The 21,338-nt window shown below is 29.4% G+C and overlaps 1 protein-coding gene across 2 annotated transcripts in view; it reads right to left on the bottom strand.

Moving 5' to 3' along the window:
• Window positions 1-21,338, bottom strand: part of AChE-2 (acetylcholinesterase 2) — an 89,208-nt gene that overhangs the window by 7,559 nt on the left and 60,311 nt on the right. For both annotated transcript variants that reach the window (XM_089077032.1, XM_089077031.1), the window contains exons 3-6: window positions 13,472-13,614; window positions 6,852-7,004; window positions 2,724-2,887; window positions 736-893 (exon numbers count right to left, since the gene is read on the bottom strand). In XM_089077032.1, the coding sequence (XP_088933158.1) occupies window positions 736-893; window positions 2,724-2,887; window positions 6,852-7,004; window positions 13,472-13,614 (618 nt within the window). The remainder of the gene's footprint in view (window positions 1-735; window positions 894-2,723; window positions 2,888-6,851; window positions 7,005-13,471; window positions 13,615-21,338) is intronic.

The raw sequence follows: 21,338 nt of genomic DNA, 5'->3' as shown, positions 1-21,338 counted from the left end.
TACATCTCGTTCAATAAATAAATTATCTTTATCATCATTAGCAAGTATATGTATTATGATAAATTAGCAATATATTTTATAGAAATAGACAGGATAACAAATTTGACATTTTTACGCAAATGATTAGCAATATTTAAAACTAGTGAATTTAAATATATATCGATTGTAATTGTATTGTTCAAATTTTTTTAGTGCATACTAAACAACAAAGAATAATTCAATATTGAAACAATATATATAAAATAAGAGAAAAAAAGAAAGAAATATATATATATATATGTATGTGGGTATGTAGATATGTATGTAATATGTATGTGTACATTGTGTGTGTGTGTGTGTGTGTGTGTGTGTGTGTGTGTGTGTGTGTGTGTGCGTGTGTAAAGAACAATTAAAAAATATATGTACATCCTATTATACATCCTATAAGATCTCACATGAAGAATCCTTTATGTGAGTATGCTACATGGAATAAAAGAATTGAAGGATCACGGTGACCCAACATATCTCGTTGACAACATTATAATCTGTATAATTTTATAATAAGAGCAAAGCATCTTATCAAGGCAGAAATATCTAGACAAAGTACAGATACACATTTACAAGAATTTCCCACATAGGAATGTTCTCAGGTAGATGCAAATGCGACTACAAATTTGTCAAAAGCGTTCAACGAGTCAAACTTTAGTCAGCGCCATATGGTTTATAGAGAGGGTCCCTTTGTTTTCTGTTACGTACCGGGAACCCCTTTTAGACGCGGCAGAAACTCATTCCAAAATGCACAGGCTGTCGTGCGAGGACCTCTGCCGAATCCACTCTTCTCTGCGTCCCAAATAAAATACTTCGGGTTATCTCTAGTATAAGGTGGCCAATCAGTCTCGTCTACCGTTGGCATTCTGAAAAATAGATTAAAAATACAGATGCATCTCTAATTGCATCTCGGTTAATTCTCGGCACAGATGTTTTGAAACGAACAAGTATTCGTGTCTAACAATTTATTACAAATTGTTGTAACCAATGATTAAGATATCTATAATTTTTTACATCAATTTCTGAAACTTGAGATTTGAAGAATCTAATTTGTTACGTTTTCATGTCACATTGTTTGATACATTCTTATTTTTTATATCGTGCATTGCAGTAAAAGTAAATTTCAAATACCATGAATGAAGGCATTAAATAGATCGAAAGTAACAAAGAAAATATTAAAATGTACACATAATATACGCAAAAAATATTTATAAGATTTCAAAGAGGTCACATAATTACGATATTGATTTACTCGCAAATGGCGCCATTGTCGATATATTTTTATAGGTCCCGCCTTTTTTAGTAGTATCCATTCGTATCTATTCTTTTTACATAACGTAATTCCTCAATTCATTTTATATATAAAAGTATTAAAGTTTACAAAAAATTAATTATTTTATTGTGGCATATTTCGACATAAAACAAAATATTTTGTAAATTATTCATTTTTTTACTACTGTATTGTAATATTTGTATAGATTATGTAAGATAATGAGACGAATCACTTGATAAAGAAAATATATTTGTTTTTCAAAAGGGCACACGCGCGCGTGCACGCACGCACGCACGCACGCACGCACGCACGCACGCACGCACGCACGCAAAAAATAAATGGTTATATGTATTATATATAAAATAGTAAAGACTTTGCATCTCTTCAATTATATATACATAAAAATTAAAATTATAAAAAAATGCAATAAAAGATAATTTTAATTCATCTTTTCAGAATTTTATTCAATTTTTCAGGATTTTTCAGGATCGAAGCAAATCAAAAGTTTAATCTGCAACTTTTTTTTGTCTTTCTATTTTAAAAAATTGATCGTTCGAAAATAAAATCCAAGTTTATTTTCTTTCAATAATTTACAATGAGTTTTATCGATATTGTAAATTATATTATAACAGAAATTGCAATATTTACAAATATTGCAAATTACAAATATTGCAAATTATAACAGAATATTACTCAACAAAATTTAATTTTATTCATCTTCTTTATACGCACGTATCATGTATAAGAGCGTACATATGTTAAAATCGACAGTAATCTGTATAATGTCAAATCGATATTCGAGCTGGACATTGTCAATGTTAAATCATCTTTATATTTATATGATTTATAGCCTTTAGTGCATGTAAATTAGTCGTCAATAGAGCTACAGTCATTGTCCTTGGCAAAATTGATCCTGACATTTCCTCTATGCATTTATAACATCACGACTCTGTTACAAACGTTACTGTACATGTACCAGTAAATTTTATGTTCATGACGACCAATATTTTCAAATTTTAAACATATGCTGATGTTGATTATGAAAACAAATATTTGATGGCACACATGCATTATTATATGACAATTTAAAGAATTTTTTTGGATGCGCACGCGCGCGATGTCTCGCAATGCATCTTTAGATAGAGCAAGTTACACCGAATAGAACAATCCTCTATGATATATATATATATATATATAATAATGAGCATATGTAATAATATTACTATTATATATATAAAACAAAATTTTTAACGCATGATAATCTAAAAATTTAATTCTTTAATCAAAAATAATTTCCTATCATAATAATTTCTCTTTTTTCGTTTATAATATGTAGTACTACATTCGTTTACCGGATAAATACAATAAAGTATTGTAGTTAACAGATAAACACATAACGTTACATGATTTGTCATACATTTACCCTGTATATGCAAATCGTGAGAAATAACGAATCATTCTCAAAGACAGATCTCGTTCTGTTTCGCTATATTCCAAAGACTTGTTCAAGGGATGTCCAAAGACGTATTCCACTTCGTCGCCATGCATCACGCCCATCCATTCGCCCCATACATTCGTACTTGTTCTCTGTAACATAATAAATGTTTTATCGTTATTTCACATTGATCTGAACATTATTATTATTATTATATGTCAGTATTGTATCATCAAAAATGATAACATATTTATCACAGTATTTCTATTTAATATAAAAAAATATAAAATATCGTATCAATGAATCGTATTACTGATTTTATATTTATTCATGTATATATATATATTATAGCTGTAGTACTTTTAACACAGTGTTTTAATTTTATCTGCGCATGATCTCGTTAATACAAGTAGATATTGATCTTCCATGTTAAATTAATTAATTACGAAATAATTTAGTATCCCCATTCTCAGTATTGGACTCGGAACATTAACAAAAAAATGTTTCAACGTAAAACCATACAAATGTGAAGAAAGATTTACGATTAAAAATGCTTAATTATCTTAAAATGCACATAAAAGTAATAAATATTTAATAATAATAATAAATAAACTAAAAATTGAAAATTGATTGATTATGCAGACTTTATCGTAAGTCCAAGGATGTAATTTTACTAGGTGAATAATAAAAGAAATAGACAACAGAATTTTCGTGTACAAAATAAGATTATTTTTTCTGAAAGAAAATTTAATTTTTTATCAAATCGATTGTGAATCGATTGATTTTAAATATTTTATGGTGTTATTTTTACATAGACTCCGAGGTCTTTCGTGATGCTTAAATATAATATTTAGTTGTGCGCAAAAAGCCTCCGGTATTGTGGCAAAAAGGAGCCAAGCTCCAGAAAGCGTTTGAAATTTTCACGCGCATAAATGCACGTGATCGCAGACGGAAACACGATTGGCTATCGATATAAATGCATTCTGAGTTGGCGAAGAGACTCTAGGAAGAAGCAGAATCGCGAGGATAGAAGTAGGACGGAGCTACTATTACGTTGCGAGAAAAAAAAGAGAAGGACAGCTAGCACTTTCGCGCGAGCTTTCGTCTAAGCGGGTAAAGCGGGTTATTAAGATTACGACTAGCGCGCATGAGTAATGACATCCTCTTTGCTTCCAGCCGCGTTTCCGGAGGAGCGAGTGCTACTACCTGATAAATTACCTTCTCCGCTAATTGCTCGAGCCTTCGTACCGCGGCATTTCGCTTTACGTGCGTTTCATGGCTCAGAGGCTGCAATGAAGATAGAAGGTAGCGCGAGGCGAGAGGACGAAAAAAGAAAAAGGAGAAAAAAGAAAAAGAATAAAGTGAAAAGTGCAATGCAAAGGTTGCGAATAGGACGCTGCGAGAAAGATAAGAGGAGGAGAAGAAGGGCTAGAGAGAACTTTGCGAGAAAATGTTTGTACGAAAGGTGGAAAATAAGGCGCGCGCCTACGTGAATAGGAAACCGCAAAAGGAAAGAAGAAAAGAGCAATGTCAAATAAAGAAAAGGGGAGTAACGTAATTAATAACACATATTGCTATCGGCCAAAATTATATTCTTATATTATATTCTTTACGGAAAAATATTCATCGTTTATCACTGTCGTTTATTGATGGACGCATTGCAAATGTTACAACTAGAAATAATACAAGATAATTAACATTTTCGAAAATATTTGAAAGAAATAATTCGGACAAATACTCAATTATGAGTCATAAAATAAAATAAGATGCTTAATATTTTTTTCGTATTATTCGTTTAAACTTGTGTGTTGTTGCACGAAAAATAATGTGACAACTAAAATAATTTGCAAATTGACAATGTAACTCTTGAAAGTAAGCACTGTAACAGTTCAAATTTAAACTATAATTTGTTTTAATTCAAGTTTAAAACATATAGTGCCACTTTTCAATTTTTAAATACAACGATATTAATCGTAAAGAATTCAACGCGTTTTGTATAGTTTGAATTGAGTCTAAGGAAAAGAATAAGAAGAAGAGCTCAGATTTCCTTTTGATTTCGGATAAACAGAATTTGACACGTAACCACGAATCACTTATCGTTAAATTTAATAATCAATCGTGCGTAAATTTCATTGGCTTACATATTTTATTTATTATATTTCTATTTTGATATTTCTATTAGGAAAATTCTACGTAGAAAAAATTTTACTGAGATTTTATTGGAAAATACATGTACAGTACGAACAATTAAATTTGATACAAATTAAATAATCTATTTAATATAAAAAATTGAAGACTTGATCAAGTTTTGGAAAAATAAATAAATAAATAACAATTTTATACATATTACATATATACATATTAATACATATTAATTGACATTATTTAAAGATTTATTGACAAAATATTTATTTGTTTTTAAAATCTTTCTAAAATCTATCTTTTCTAATAAATATATTCCAGAGTTAAAGTTCTTTTTACAAATTTTTTATTTAAGAAAATTATCTGAGGCAACATTTCCCAAAGATACGCGTGCATATGCCCATGCGTGTGCGATTACACATTTTCATGTGTCAAGCATGTGTATAATCTGTTATAATATATATATTTATATATATATATATATATCACAATAATCATAGTAATCGGAGCAAACATATTGATGTTAAATGTCGAAAAATTGTAAAGAAGACAATATGCAATGAAATCTTTGGCGGTAAAAAATTGACTCAAAATTTAAATAATGCCTTATCATTAATATACGATGTTTTTAAAGCATATCGTGCAATTTTTAATGTTTAAGACTCAACAAGTTATGTCTCGTCGATAGGCGAGATTTCACGTATGAGATAAACGCGACGAAGAGCTGACATGACAGCATGGAATGACGGCAAACGCATGATATAAAGACCATAGGTACGTAGTGTGTATAAGCCGCGTGTATAACTCCCGCGTGAGTTTGCATTTCAAATAATTTCGGTGGTCACGAGGAGGCGGAACGGTAATTGTACAGCATCATGAATGCGCACAATTTGCCGCATTTCGGATTTAAACATTACATTACCCCCCCCCCCCCTCTCCCATGATGATGCGGGGGATGCATTATCTTTCGGTATGATAACACTTCGCAAATTGACAAACGACAAAATAAATCACACGGACGATGTGATTCGCGCATGATTGATAATATGGATATGTGTTGATATCTGATTATTACTTTCTATCCAAATTCGCACTTCCCCGTGGCAACAGTAGCGCATCAATGATTGATTAATATTACGAATGAATTTTGCGTGACTAGAAAACATTAGTAACGTGTTGTCGTTTACATCAAGCTCAATTGTTTTTTTCATTTTTATCACCGTTACGTTTAATCATCGTCCCAATTACGTTCATTTTTTCTCTTTCCTTTTGTGCCTTTCCGTTTTGCTTCCTTAACTATTTCATCATTCTAAAATCTTATTGCGTTAAATATGCAAACTCAGAATCCAATTTGCATAATACTTTTGCTAATTTTCTAATCTAGTAAACTTTTGGTAATTTCCTAGTAATCTAGTAAATTTTGTTCTTTCAACTTACTTTGAGCGAATAGCAGCATAAGCTCGATACAATAATCACGTTGCGCCTAGCACACGTAACGCAAAAATAATAACTTTATGTGCGATTTATCAGCATATGTAATAATTAAATTTATTATACGTTATAATCCTTTAATATATTTTTTTACTTAATAATATTAGAGCAATATACAAATATATACAAACATGGAATGCTATACTATGTGTATACCCCCTCCTACACACACACACACACACACACACACACACACACGCGCACACACACACACACACACACACACACACACACACACACACACAGCAGTTTATAAATTGCATTCCTATTACTACATAAGAAGTTGTCAATACTTAAAATATTGTGTTTAAAATATTTGTTTGTACCGATAATCTTTCATACATTATAAAAATATATTATTACTATAAAATTATCAAAATATATAATGTGACAACGTGATTTCTCAACTGACTATTGTTTGTTTCTGTCTAATATCTAATATCTATAATCCCTTCCAAGGATGTGACAATAGTAATCGCTTACCTGCGTAAAGAAATAATAGTAGACCTTCATGCCACGATCTGCGAATATTTGCGCGAAATGTGTGGATGGGCAGATGAAGAAGTAATCACCCACGATATCCGCTATTGCTCTTTGATTCTGATAGCCATCATTTATTCGATCCCAATCAGTATACTGCAACAAAAATTCATACGATAACTCATCAGAGATTATCATGTTCGTTAACTAATATCTAGAACTTAATTATAGATACAGATAATTAATATCTAGAATTTATTCTTAAACAATATATCCATATTCAAGGCGATATTTTTATTTTATTTTTTATTTGAGGGTTTTATATTTTGAAAAACATTTTCAAAATTTTCCAAATAGGTTATTAGAAGTTCCAACAAAAACTTCAAAAGAAAAGTCGTTATTATGTTTTTTTATTCAATTTGTTTTAAAATAAGATTCCTGAACAGTGGGATTACAAAAGGGATTTTCTTCTACACTGTTGGAAAAAATGTGTTGAATTTAACAAATCGCATGTCCCAAACGGTCCACTCAAAATTTTGTGTTAATTTAACATAATATAGATGTGTTAAATAGTAATACCGACACTACGTTAATATTTCAACATTTCAAAAAAGAAAGGTACTCTTAATCTTAATTTGAAGTTAATTGTGTGTTAACATAATTTTTATGATAAAATAACATGTCGGGACGCGTTAAAATTCGAAACTGTGCCGAAACCACACAAAGAATAATAACAAATCATCCCCACTCCTGTTATAGAGCAAAACATTTTTTTTGGTGTAAATTTTAACATATTGAATAAATACGTATGAATTGTGTTATTTTAACACATTTCTTAAATCATTTTAATATGTTTACATTTTATATTTGTTAAGGTCAGTTAACATAATAGACACATGTGTTAAAGTTATATAAATATGTAGATTATTTAACACAAAAATTTTAACAAGGACCGATTTTAACACAAATACAAAATGTTTTTTTACTGTGTACGTTTCCTTAATTGTATAATATATTAATGTACGTATTAATTAGTATAATTATATATACGAATTTAATTGATTTTTATTTTTATAACAAAATTCAAAATGTTGTTTGCAAAAATATTAATCTTCTCTTTTAAAATTCGACATTGAAATTTTAATTGACAGAGTATTTTAGTAATTTAATGTTAGATTTGTCAAAAGTCAAGAATAAAAGTAAAGAGATATTTAAAGAAATAGCAAAAAAAAAATGATACTTCTTAATAATATTTCATAAAGCAAAAATAAAGTAAGATGAATTGTTTAAAGTAAATTATTTGCTTCTATTGCTTCTACAAATTGAACTCATCCTTCTTTCTACTATTCTTTATTCTCAATTGTTTGGAAAAAAAAATGATTTCTTATCCAAATGTACAAGGCTTATAGCTCGCGGGTTAAGAAAGATTACTAGAGCATCAACGATGGTTACGTCATGTTACTTTGTACTCGTCAATTTTCTTCCAATCGAAATGGCAGTAAAGTGCGCGCTTTTATAAATTCATTTCGTTCGATCACTCGCGCATGGGCGGGATCAGCAGGCGGCATGAATATATCAAAGACGCGAGTTTCCTTTATGCGTACCATATGTATTATCGTAAACGAAAGGCATCCTCACTCTGGTGTGCCTTGTTCGCGGATACTTAATGAAATATACACGGAACTCGAGGTTTCACGCAGCCATGAAACGGCCCTTGACAAAGCAACTTTGACGTGCCGTTCTGCTGATCGGAAAGTAATTAGCGGTCAGCTAGCAGAATGAAGCGCTTTGAAGAGTGACATTACCTCGGTACATAACGATATCGATTTTCCTCGTAATCGTAGCTAGCCCATATAACGGCATTAGAAGACCTGTTAAAAAAATCATGCAAGAATTTGTCGCAAAGCATCGATTCTCTTTATGAAATTTTGCGTGAAAACACGAAGACGTCTTCGAGCTTCTTTAAAAAAAGAAGGGACGAAAATAATTGTATGTATAATAAAATTATATATGTCCATGTATAATAATTTTATATAACATATAAAATCAATCACTATTTTTCATTAATATAAATATCAAAATTTGTTTCAAGATAATGTACGACATTGTTGTATTACGTTATTACGGTATATAACATTTAAATATTTCATTGACGGTATATAACATTTAAATGTTTCACTGGTTACTTTTAATATAATATTAAATTGAATCTTGTTCGTTATATTCCTTTAAAAAAGCTGCAAAAAGACTGGTTTTTAATATTGATTTTTTTATAATCTGACTCAGAAGAGTCATACGTATAATCAATAAATATTTAATGTAAATTTGACATTTTTACATTATAATAATGATTAATAACAATATATTAATAATAATGATTAATAATAATATATTATAGTACATTCAATTTATCAAGCAATTTTATGTTGGGTCTGAAACATTAATTATATCTGTAGATAAGCTTATTAAGAAATCGTCTTTCTCTCTCTTCTGACTTAAAATTCGATTTAAATTCAATTACACACACGCCCGCGCGCCCGTACATATACATTGTATGTATAAATTTTTGTTATACGTAAATGATATCTTTTTTCAATTATAATAAATTATCTTAAATTATCAATAACAGCTAATTTTTAAGTAATTATATTCGTAAAAATATCAATTTTGATACGTCGATTATTTTAATTTACTATGTTTATTTCTATAACATCCATTCTGCTAAAAAATAGAGATAGCATTATATATCATAAACAATATTGTCATCAAGTGCAAGTCATTAAATGCAAATTTCCGAACACATTTCAGTTAATCATTTGCATTTGACATCTTATAATAGTCTATTCATATTGTAATGAAAAAAAATTGCAATTACGTGAATTGAAACGTCGTGAATTGAAGCGATATATGCCGAATATACCCATATACAATTGAACAATATTGGAAATATTGGACAATTCTCAGTATTGGAAAAGAAGCGCTTATAAATTCATTGGATGATATTCATTGGATTAATACCAAATAGATATTTGTTTAATCATAGTTGTCATGTGCATATTCATTACGCATCTGTCACTTGATGTATTAAATATATTTTAAAAAATCAAGCATTCTTAGTCTACATTTGACAAACTTTTTGAAATTTTAATTTGATACTTTTCTAATTCTGAAACGAAAGATCTAATTTTGAAATTAATTAAGCAAGGTACTTAAAGATTTATATCTTTTAAATGATATAAGTATTTAACTCTTTCGCGGCGGTCCGCTCCGGTCAGAGCCCCGCCATTCAACGGGACCCCATGCCAAAAGTGTACACATTAACTGTATATATGTAACGATAAATAAAGACCAAGTCAATTAATTTCAATTTTTTTAAATAAAACTTCAATTTTATTATTATAAAAATATTTATGACTAATAAATTACGCTCCCCTCCCTCCTCCACTCTCCTCTCCTCCTCCACATCCCTCTGTCATTTTTTCTAAAGAATACTCGAAGGTGACACCAGTGTTTTTTATATAAAATCTGATCTTGAGTAAAAACATGCAATTTTATATGTACTTTTTAGAGAAAATAAAAAACAGGATGAAAGATTGAACGTTAAACTTTATTTATTTTTCCTCTGCTGTGTATATTCAACTTGACATATATCAGAATAACATTTCAACACACACATGTCTTTTACTTGCAAAAATAGTTTTTATTTCGTGCAAATTTAAATTAAATTTACATGCTTTTGACAAACGCGTTAACGATGCACGTACCCTGGATTATCAATAACTTATTTCCAATGATGATGCTATATGAGTTTTACTTGTTATTTAAGGAAGACGGAGAGAGAGTATCTCTAGGAGTTATCTCTTTTTCTTCTTTATAACGTGTTTGCCGATGAAATGCACACATTATAGCGTACACGACCTGTTCCGAAAAATAAGGAGACGTCATTGGGCAACTGCATATAGATATTTCATAATTCTCAAGAAGCACACTTGTATCACGATGAATCTTTGTAAGACAAACTTTTCAGGCAGATATATAGTAATGTGACGATTATACTTTTAGAAATGTTGAATCTTTAAAACGAAACTATGATAAAATCGATCATGTCCACGGAATTATCATCTTATTATTTTATTATCATCTTCTTATATGTTGTCCCAAAATAAGTTCCCTTACGTTAATAAAATTAACAGTTATAGGAGAAAAGAATGAAATGCAATGGAAAAATTAAAGGAGCAAGTGAGATATATATACAAATCAAATATGATAAATTAACATACAAAGATATATGTCATAAAATTTATTATAGATTTGGCAAGAAATTAAGTGTTTTAAGTAATAAAATGTAATAGTCAATTTTTAAAAAAGCTTTTTCATGCGAATGAAAAGTCTTTTTGATGATACTCTGTATAATTTGAAGCAATATATCACGCGATACATCACAACGAGTACAACAGCAATTTAATCGCAATCGTTCATTGCTATCGAAAGTTAACAAATAACAATAAACATTCTCTCTGAAATGAAACAGAAATTTGAATTTTACTAGCCGATAGAAAGAGTTCTTTCTGATTAGAAGAAATCGCAGTTCGTTATAATTACAATTACGCGGGGCACTGTCACTGGTTCGCGCAAAAAGACACGACGGAAGCACGGAAAAAGCCATAGAAAAAGGAATAGAGCAACAGAGAGAACGAGTAGGCGTTCCAATTAACGGTTTTTCACTTCACGCCCATTCGTATCTAACGCGATATGCGTCAGTGAGAAAATGTACATTTAATAATATAATCATGGCCGATCTTTTTTAGCATATCAAACTGACGCTGACGTATATTTTTAACAAGATTTCCATACGTAAACAAACAATTAGGATATCAAAAAGAGAAATTATTGCATATGTTGTCCATATCTATACTATATAGCACACGATTGTTTCTTATAGAAAAATATAACGTACTGTAAATTGTTAAAATTTATACATACGAACGATATTACTATAGCAGATACGTGTATAGTAATGCTTAGTACATATATACATATATGTGAATGGCGCATCACTGCATCATTGAAGTACTGCAATATTTCGAATCCTAATCTACAATATATATTTATTTAAGGTATTTAAATAGTAAAGAAATATAGCGCAATTTTTATATCACTTTAAATTAAACAACATAAATGTGTGTGTGTGTGTGTATGTGTGTTGTGTGGGTGGGTGGATGGGTATGTGTGTGTGTGTGTGTGTGTGTGTGTGTGTGTGTGTGTGTGTGTGTGTGTGTGTGTGTGTGTGTGTGTGTGTGTGTGTGTGTGTGTGTGAAGTATAAATTTTGCGCATATTATAACTTCATTTTTATATTTGATATTTATGCAATTTTAAAAGAAGAAGAAAATAGAGAAAAGAAGAAGAAAAAGAAGAAGAAAAAGAAGAAGAAACATATACACGCGGCATGTATAAGTATATATCAAAAATTTCTCCTCTATCCATTGGCAAACTATTCGCGGAGAGTTAAATTGACATCTGACATATAGTCCGCTTGTTTTTCAATGCTGCAAGAAAGAAGTCTGAAACAACTTAACGACAGTTACAAGTCGAAGTTAGTTAACAGGAAGAAGACTCGAAGGCCAATGAATATAACCGAGGTCTCGCGCTGAATGGTAGTTTGCGAAAAAAAATATAGGTCGCGACGTGCTGTCCATATGCTTGTATGGTCCATATGCTTTTAGTCGACGCGCATATGACGTTTTCGTGTAAGAAACATAACTCATGCGCTATCGTCATCCCGTACAGAAAATCTTGATTTGCCAAATTTAAATGCGTTGAACACTTTAAAACGGATTTTATTTGTTCATATATAATATAAATAAATCTAATTGGAATAGAATCCTATCATCTTTTTACTTTGTAATCTTATTATATATATAGTAATTCGTTAGTTGGCATTCGAAGTAAAAAATAATGCATATCGTTATAGTACATCGTACATTCACAATACCGTTATACCTTTCTAATTTAATCTTCATTGGGATTCATTATTACAAATAAAATTATTATTTGTACATTCTAATTTTATTTAACATATTCATACAATAATTTTCAGTTGAAAATTCTATTTGTTCTTGTTTTAAAAAATTATAACTCCACACGAGTTATATTAAAAAAAAAACTTGCAGTTGATTTAATATAAAAATAATCATGAAATTATAGAGAAAAATAGAAACCAGAGAGACTTGTTAAACTATGAATAAAAATAAAACTGCGATATTAAGACAAGAATTTGTAACCAATGTGTTGAATATATATATATATATATATATATAAACATATATATGTGTGTATGTGTGTGTGTGTGTACATATAATATTGTAAACAACGACATTTCCGCCAAAAGAAGCATAACTCCATAAAAAAATCTACTGAAAAATAATATGATATAAATGATATAAAGAAGACACTTTACGTACATAAAAAAATTTTTATATGGCTAATATTTATGTTTAATATTTATGTTTAATATTTATGTTTATTTTCAAATTTATCGTATTATGTTCAAGTTTATAATATTTTATAACGTATAAATTTACAACATATAGCGCAACGCGTGAAAATATATGGCGAGGCTTACTTGGAAAATGATGGCTTCCCGCTCGATTTGTGACATATTCTTGAAGATAGTATTGATGATGGTGAGAAACTTGTCTCGATCCAGAAAACTAGCTTGATCTTTCTCGAAGAAGTCAATGAAGTCGTACAGGATAAAATACGTTCCTGAAACAGAAATGTATGCGTGCTGAGCAAAAGATAGCAAAATTACGCTACAAACAAGTTTTATATATTTGAAAATATATATTGTTATAAAAACAGCAAAAGGAATATAACTTTTAAAGCATACAAATGTGTCTTACCATTAAAATATTCGAAATATTATAAAAATTATGTATGCGAATGTTTGTTTCATCGCATATATAATCATGAAGAAAAAGAAGGAGGGAAAGATTACTGAATATAGTTAAAAATATATTTGAAACCGAATTTGTTTAAAAATTGTACGACATATCTTTGTGTGCTTTGTTTGCACTTAATGCTTTGTTTGCACTTTGTATGCGCTATATGTCTATATTTATCAAGTATCATACTTGTATTGTTACTTATGTAATTAGCATTTGCTTGCCCCGTGTATCATATCGATACCGATATCCGACATTATAAAATAATAATAAAGATATCTCTAATTGCGTGTGCATATATAATGCAAACGTTGCATATAATATGCAACGTTTCATTTTCTAAATGCAATTTCGAGAAATAACCATGGGACAATAAAAATAAAGACAAAGATGGATAAAAATTTGACATGAAAAAAAACTCGTTTATTTTTATTTTTATGAAAAGTCTAAGATTTGTAAGAAATAATAATGGACTAGGATATTTTTAAAGATTTTACGATATAACAAAACGATCTAAAATGCACATGATTAGATGCACATTATTAGAAACAAGTATAAATCCATAGGCAATCGAAAACATTTTCTTGTATACCTTACGGTTCCATCGATAATCATTGATGATAAACAATATATACAAATTAAATGTGAAAGATCGTTTCACCTTATTCGATTAATAAATGAATTTCTAAATAAATTCCTAGCTATTATTAGCAGATTAATTTCCAAGTTCGCAAAAAGGCGAATTTATTTAAAAGCATATGCATCTCTTATTTTAAATGTTAACCTATTTTCTCTCTCGTAAAGCTTATGTAATTATATTCAAAAGGGGACACTTTCACGCTTTTCTTTGTGCGCACTCGAGTTATACAGAGTTGACAATTTGTTCCGGTTTCCGGCTTGCGTGTACATGACGCAACTACTCCGGACGGACTTTGTCCAGTGTTACCAGCAAAAGTGTCAGAAACACGATTTCAGAAATGCTTCAGATTTATTTAATGAAAAAAGTTGACCACGCGGCGTCATCGTGCATTCTTGGCTCTACGGCGTGAAACTCCGGATTTCCGGCTGCTTACACGTGCACAAACGCGAAAACTTCATCCCCCTCTTGGCGAACAAGGGTGTTATGCCTCGGGCATACCGCACCGTCTTTGAGATCGCATACAGGATACTTCAAAGAAAGTGCACTTTCAAAAGAAAATGTAGTTTTTCAATATAAAGAATTTCCTATTGAACAATATGTGTTCAACGATAAACAAGAGGCTATAGTGCTGACATTGATGTTTGTACACACATATTACTGTGCGTATATGTGCGGATATGCAATCGATTTTTATAACAAGTCATCGAAAATCTAGAAAACCAAGATATAAATTTACAAAGAGCTATCTGTGCTCTTGTCTTTTGACATTGGTTGTAAATTAAAATGTGATACATGTACACTCACAGGTATGACTATGTATATGTGTGCACTTTAATTTATTTTCCAGATATCCAAATCGTTTTGACAATATTGCGTATGTATCTATTTAATAACGACAATTAATTTTTTCACATATTCACATATTTACATATATACATTTCATAATCAAATATATAAAATAGTTTTGTTTGTTCTTGCTATATTACTAATTACTACATTACTTTATGTATAAGAGAAATTAATAACATAATAAAATTATTAATTAATAACAAAATAATTATTCCTGTCACATATAGCACAATTAAATTTCATTACAAAATATGAATAGCATATGTCATATGAAAATATTATATAAAAATAACATGTATTTTGTTTCCTCAAGAAATGAAAAAATTCAAAATCAATTTCATTAACAAACGTACTTGACTGATAATTACCGATGTGAAAGACTTGATTTTGTCACTGTAAAATAATATTTATGATAACTCTGAAATGTATCATTATAATCTTACGAATCATAAATTATCGGGATCAAAATATTTAATCTTTAGTAAATTAATATAATTAATATTTTTCTCTGTAGAATGAGCAATCTGCATAAACCTGTCACGTTACGCTAGATGAAAGTCTCTTGATCAGGTGCATCTTTGTTTGTGGTCGAGCTTCTATATCTGCAATTATGCCACCGTGACTTAGAATGAAATAGTCTCGTTTAATTGCAAGGCTCTGAATGCAACACACCTTCAATTATGTCAGTAATAAAGCACGCTCGTGCTATTACTTTGTTAAAACCCATCTCGCACATATTTTAATGATATTTATATGTCTTCATGGGCGTAATCACTTTTACCATTATCAGCGTATTATCTTTATTATCTTTACTTATCAGAAATTTCCTTCTTGAACCAAAGATAAATTATTTAGTTTTAAAACAAAAAAAAATCAAATAACATTTTTCCAATCTACCGTAAGCTTTAATTTACAATTTAGTTTCTTTAATGTTTTTGAAAAATATGTGCTTTATTCGAAATATTTTTTGTTAAAAGAAAAATTACACTTTTATTTTATTTTATTTTATTTTATTTTATTTTATTTTATTTTATTTTATTTTATTTTATTTAATCAATATCCAACATTAGGAAGACTTTAAGAGAGAAGAAAGTAAATTGGAAAAATAAAATATAATAGTATCTTTTAAATTGCATTCCAATATAGTCCACGTAAGAAAGCTAAGGTGGATTAATAATAGAAATATTACCACTACATATTCAAAATAGAATTATTTGATTTTTCAATTGAAAAAATTCTTTTTTAAAATGTTAATTAAAATATTAAAATATATATCTTAATATTTTTTTTTCTAGTATGATAAATTATGATAAATTAAAATTTTTCTATTACATTTTATAGACATAGTACTACTTGGAGGATTTGAAACATTATGTAATTATATAATTTTCACAAACGTTTAGCGGTTGTGACAAAATAATCTATATTTAATTCTCTCAAATAATGCAACACTTTGGATATTTTGTATACAAATTATTTTTGTATCCAAAAATATAATTCTTTCCATTTATTCAAAATAAATAAAAACAAATGTGTTTCTGTAATTTTGTGATATAGCCATAAAAAGTTTCGAAAACTCGCAGCAGTCTTTTATAATTGATGACAATAGAAATGTTTTATGTTCATAAGTCGTAAATCAAAGTATTTTCTACACATCTTTATATGTAAATGGAGATATTTCATCATAAAAATAAATGAACAATACGGGATGATGACGCGGAATAAAATGCGGATTTCTCCCCTCTTTCTTTTTTACACCACACATACACACACACACACACACACACACACACACACACACACACACACACACCACACACACACACACACACACACCACACACACACACACACACACACACACACACACACACACAATATCTACGCACATGAAGAGAGAAGGAAAGAGGGAGAGAGAGAAGTAAAAGAGAATATATCAACAAACAATGCCAAATGCAAACTACACACGAAAGAAAATGGATGAATAGACAATAAAGAGATTAAATTCTGCCAGAATGAAAATAGCATGCTTTTAAGACACATATGAAGAAATCTCTTTGCTCTCCCATTTGAATTACTTTTTTGCCAAAATTTTAACAAGCTTTTATTAATTTAAATGTAATGTTTTGTGTTTTATATACATTTTATGCAATTTTAAAAAACATTTTACAAATTATAAAAATTAATTAATTTATGTATCCAAGAAATATAGCTGCATTAGTATTAATCATCAATAATAAGTATTAATCGAATATTAAACGAGGGAATTAGGAAAAGCGAATACATATATTATGTAAAAATGTTCAATAATATTGATTTCTGCATCATTTTACGATTGTATTACACGATATTGTATTGTGCAATTTGTTGCATTACTTTTTAATCACGATGTATATTTATGATAAAATCATAATACGAAGAAATATTGTTACTTAAACGAGAACATTAATCATTATTCCTTTTGGAATAATAAATGAAGACATGTATAAAAGTTATAAAAAGACGTGACATTGACGTGTATAAAAGTTGTATGTAATACATATAACACTAAAAATAAATATATGATTGAATAAATAAATGATATGATTGATATATAACAGATAAAAAAAGTTATTGGTAGTAAAAGTTTATAATATTGATGTTTCGAAAAATTATATTCAGAGAAAATTACAAAGTTGATTACAACATATTTGAACGGCAAAACGATTGATACAAATATATCGAATTTTTTCAATAGACGAAACAAATTGAAAATTATTAATTAACGCGTCAGATGCATGCGAAAACAATTTAAAATTAAATTAGGAATTCTTGAATACGCACGCGCATTTCGACATTTCAATCACTTCGAGAGAATTCCCAGATTAGCTGCAGTTGAATAACAGTACACGATACTTGCTAAATAAACGAAGATTTCGTGATTCTTTGCTCTTTTTGTATAAGTATGTGTGTGAGTGCGTGCGCGCGCGCGCGCGCGCGCGCGCGCGTGTGTGTGTGTGTGTGTGTGTGTGTGTGTGTGTGTGTGTAATATCACTTTTGAAAATTTGCCATCAAATAGATTTCTATGCTGGTATATTTAACTTAATTTGAAACTATATTAATGCTCTTTATGCAATTTTCATTATCATATATTTATATATGTATTTGTTAAAACGTGTATTTAAAAAAAGTTAAAAAAATATGTCACAAGTGTATGTGCTGTCATATAGAGTTTACGCACCAGAAAGAACGTAAGTTTTAAAATTTATTAAAATTTGAGAATTTTACATTTTTTATTACCGAAGCAAAAACTGAAACGCACAAAGTTCTGATTAAAATGCGAAAATCCGAGACACAGACGCGCGCGCTGTATTACTGTTAAAATCGTATATTAACATAAATTGGGGATTAGAGGCTAGTAAGAGAGTACAAGCACATTATCAATAGGTGGTAGAAAATGTTGAACAATTATAACAAATAGACAGGGGTAATCATTGTATAATCAATTGTGTGTTCAATGTGAGATACGTGAGCGAGGGTGATAATTTATCTCTTTGAGAGAGAAGTGGAGAAATCTAGTTTTACGTCTGACGCAGGCCGACGCGCATTGTAAGCGACAATCTCGCGAACGATGCTATTCTTTTCCTTTCCTCTTTTTTTTCCCCCCTTTTATCATAAAACACCGTGCGCAGGACTGCGCGGAGATCCTGTTTAGTTTACACGAGACTATACCGTAGTAATATTTCGCCTGACAAAGAACTAGAAACCGAGTTGACTCGCCCGGGGGTGATTTTCGTTTCCAGGTTAATGGACACTTCGGACAAAAAAGAAGCCGAGCTAACAAATTGACGCTTCTGACGAAACACAGCACCGCTATGACGTGATTTTATTATCAACGAGATAATATGACGTCGATAAATTATTCAATGACGCAACGATGCGTATGCACCAAAGTAAAAAATTGCAATCATACTTGACGCACGTATTCTCCATTTCTTCCATACATGTAAGACATCTCTCAGATACGGTATGTGAAAGAGAAAGAATTTTTTATTAACTTTTTAATTTTTTTGCCAACTCTGGAATCGATTTTTTTCTCAAAGATATCGAAACGATTACTGAAAGCTTATTATCTGTTTGTTACATTTAATATCTTAATAATTTCTTGAATATTCTCAAGTCATTTTAAACTTTTTAGGATAACTATGCGTTGAAGATTAAATAAAAAATTCTTCTATCAGAATTTGCATTTCTAAAACTTGATTATTAAAAATTCGTCTATTTTTATTTGGTTATTATTTTCATTACTATTATCTTTTCTTTATTAAAGAAATATCAATTCCAAATTGAAAAAGTAAAAAAAAGGAAAAGAAGGGAAATTGTAATTAAAAGATTTTGATATGGTCCATTGCAAAACGCGCGTAATACCAATTTGACATAAGAGAAAATCTTACAGAAGAAATAATTGAAAGGTGAGCAAGGAAGAAACGAACACATTATTCAAACAAATTTAAATATATTTTTCCATATATATCTTAATCAATCTAACTATTAAATAATAGATTTATCATAAAATCCCAGTTTAATGAGTTAATGTAGATCTTTTATACATATTATATTAAGCATGCTAACAACTTGTTAGATATGTGATAGTGTATATAGAAATAAAATATATTATTCATATACTGAATATATTGTTACAGAAATCAATCTGAACAATTTTAATTACCACTTATAATTAAAAAAAAAAAAAAATATATATATATATAGAATTATCTTGCATACCTTATAATATGGTTCGAAACAATAGCATTAATTGCTCATTGCAGTGTGTAAACGGTGACCTACTTGCGTATAAATTAAACAAGATAACCTCATAAATAAGAAGAGTTATCGATCAACTTTGACGTGGCATGCGGAAAGATATAGAGAGGAGAATTATTCAGTCGTTAGAGAAACAGATTCGTGGCTCAGAAACGAAACGGCATCGAGACTCGACCGCAAACACCGACATAGCATTACAAACTCCACTCGGATTGACTTTCGAGAGGAAAGCCGTTTTAGCAATAGCAAATTCAAGCGTTTGTGGTGTGCCTCCAGCTATCTAAAATAGTTACGAATTGAGATTAGGTAACGTTGCATTTACGTAATATTTGACAATTTATTTTTATCTATGGATAAATGTAAAATTTTAACGCACATAATAATTTGATATTATTCGCGATAAACAGGATTTAATTAATATTATTTTATCAATCTAACAATTTATAATAATTTATGAAAGCTATTAAAGTAATTCTCTCTCTCTCTCTCTCTCTCTCTCTCTCTCTCTCTCTCTCTCTCTCTCTCTCTCTCTCTAAAATGTTATATATCATATAAATAAGTGTTAAATGTTAGAAATTTAGTAAATTAATTAATAAATTTCAAGAATTAATAAATTGAATATTACCAAAACTCACAACGATGAAGTCAATAGACACATTAAAAACGTTAATAATTCAATAATATCTAAATTACAATCCGACTTGTAAATAACTTGGATATTTATTACAAGTCTTTATTATTTATTACAATTCGCCAGATAAAAAATTAAACTTGCATGCGGTCATGACGAAATGAACCAAAAACTTGAAATAATCCAAAAAGAAATGTGCTCTCCTTTTCTCTCCCTTCTTCAATTGTAAAGAGAACATAAAACTTTTCATCCGCTTCTCAGCTTTCTCTTAAAGATACTCCTAATGAATCTTACACAGAAACTTTTTCAACCTCGTTTGCGCTTCTAGATCTCAATGTAACCATTATAAAGAATATAACTGCGAATAAATAAATCATAACCCCTTTACAATCCAAATTTATAAATTGTTCAAAAAGAAGAAAATCCATGAAAAGAGCAAAGGCATGTCTTTAAAAAGATTTGGTTACTCATGAAAAACATCAATTAATAAGAAGTATGGACGCAAAACATGGAAATAATTTCTAATAACATGAAAATATTTTGTAATATATAAGAAACAATATTCAGAAATATATAAATTGAAATTTTGTATTATTTCAAATTCAATTTCAATTTTGTTTGAT

The sequence above is a fragment of the Pogonomyrmex barbatus genome, unplaced genomic scaffold (genome assembly GCF_055798465.1).
Source record: "Pogonomyrmex barbatus isolate J1 unplaced genomic scaffold, ASM5579846v1 scaffold2, whole genome shotgun sequence".
Classification (NCBI taxonomy): Eukaryota; Metazoa; Arthropoda; class Insecta; order Hymenoptera; family Formicidae; genus Pogonomyrmex; species Pogonomyrmex barbatus.
This window is presented reverse-complemented; position numbering and strand designations above follow the sequence as displayed.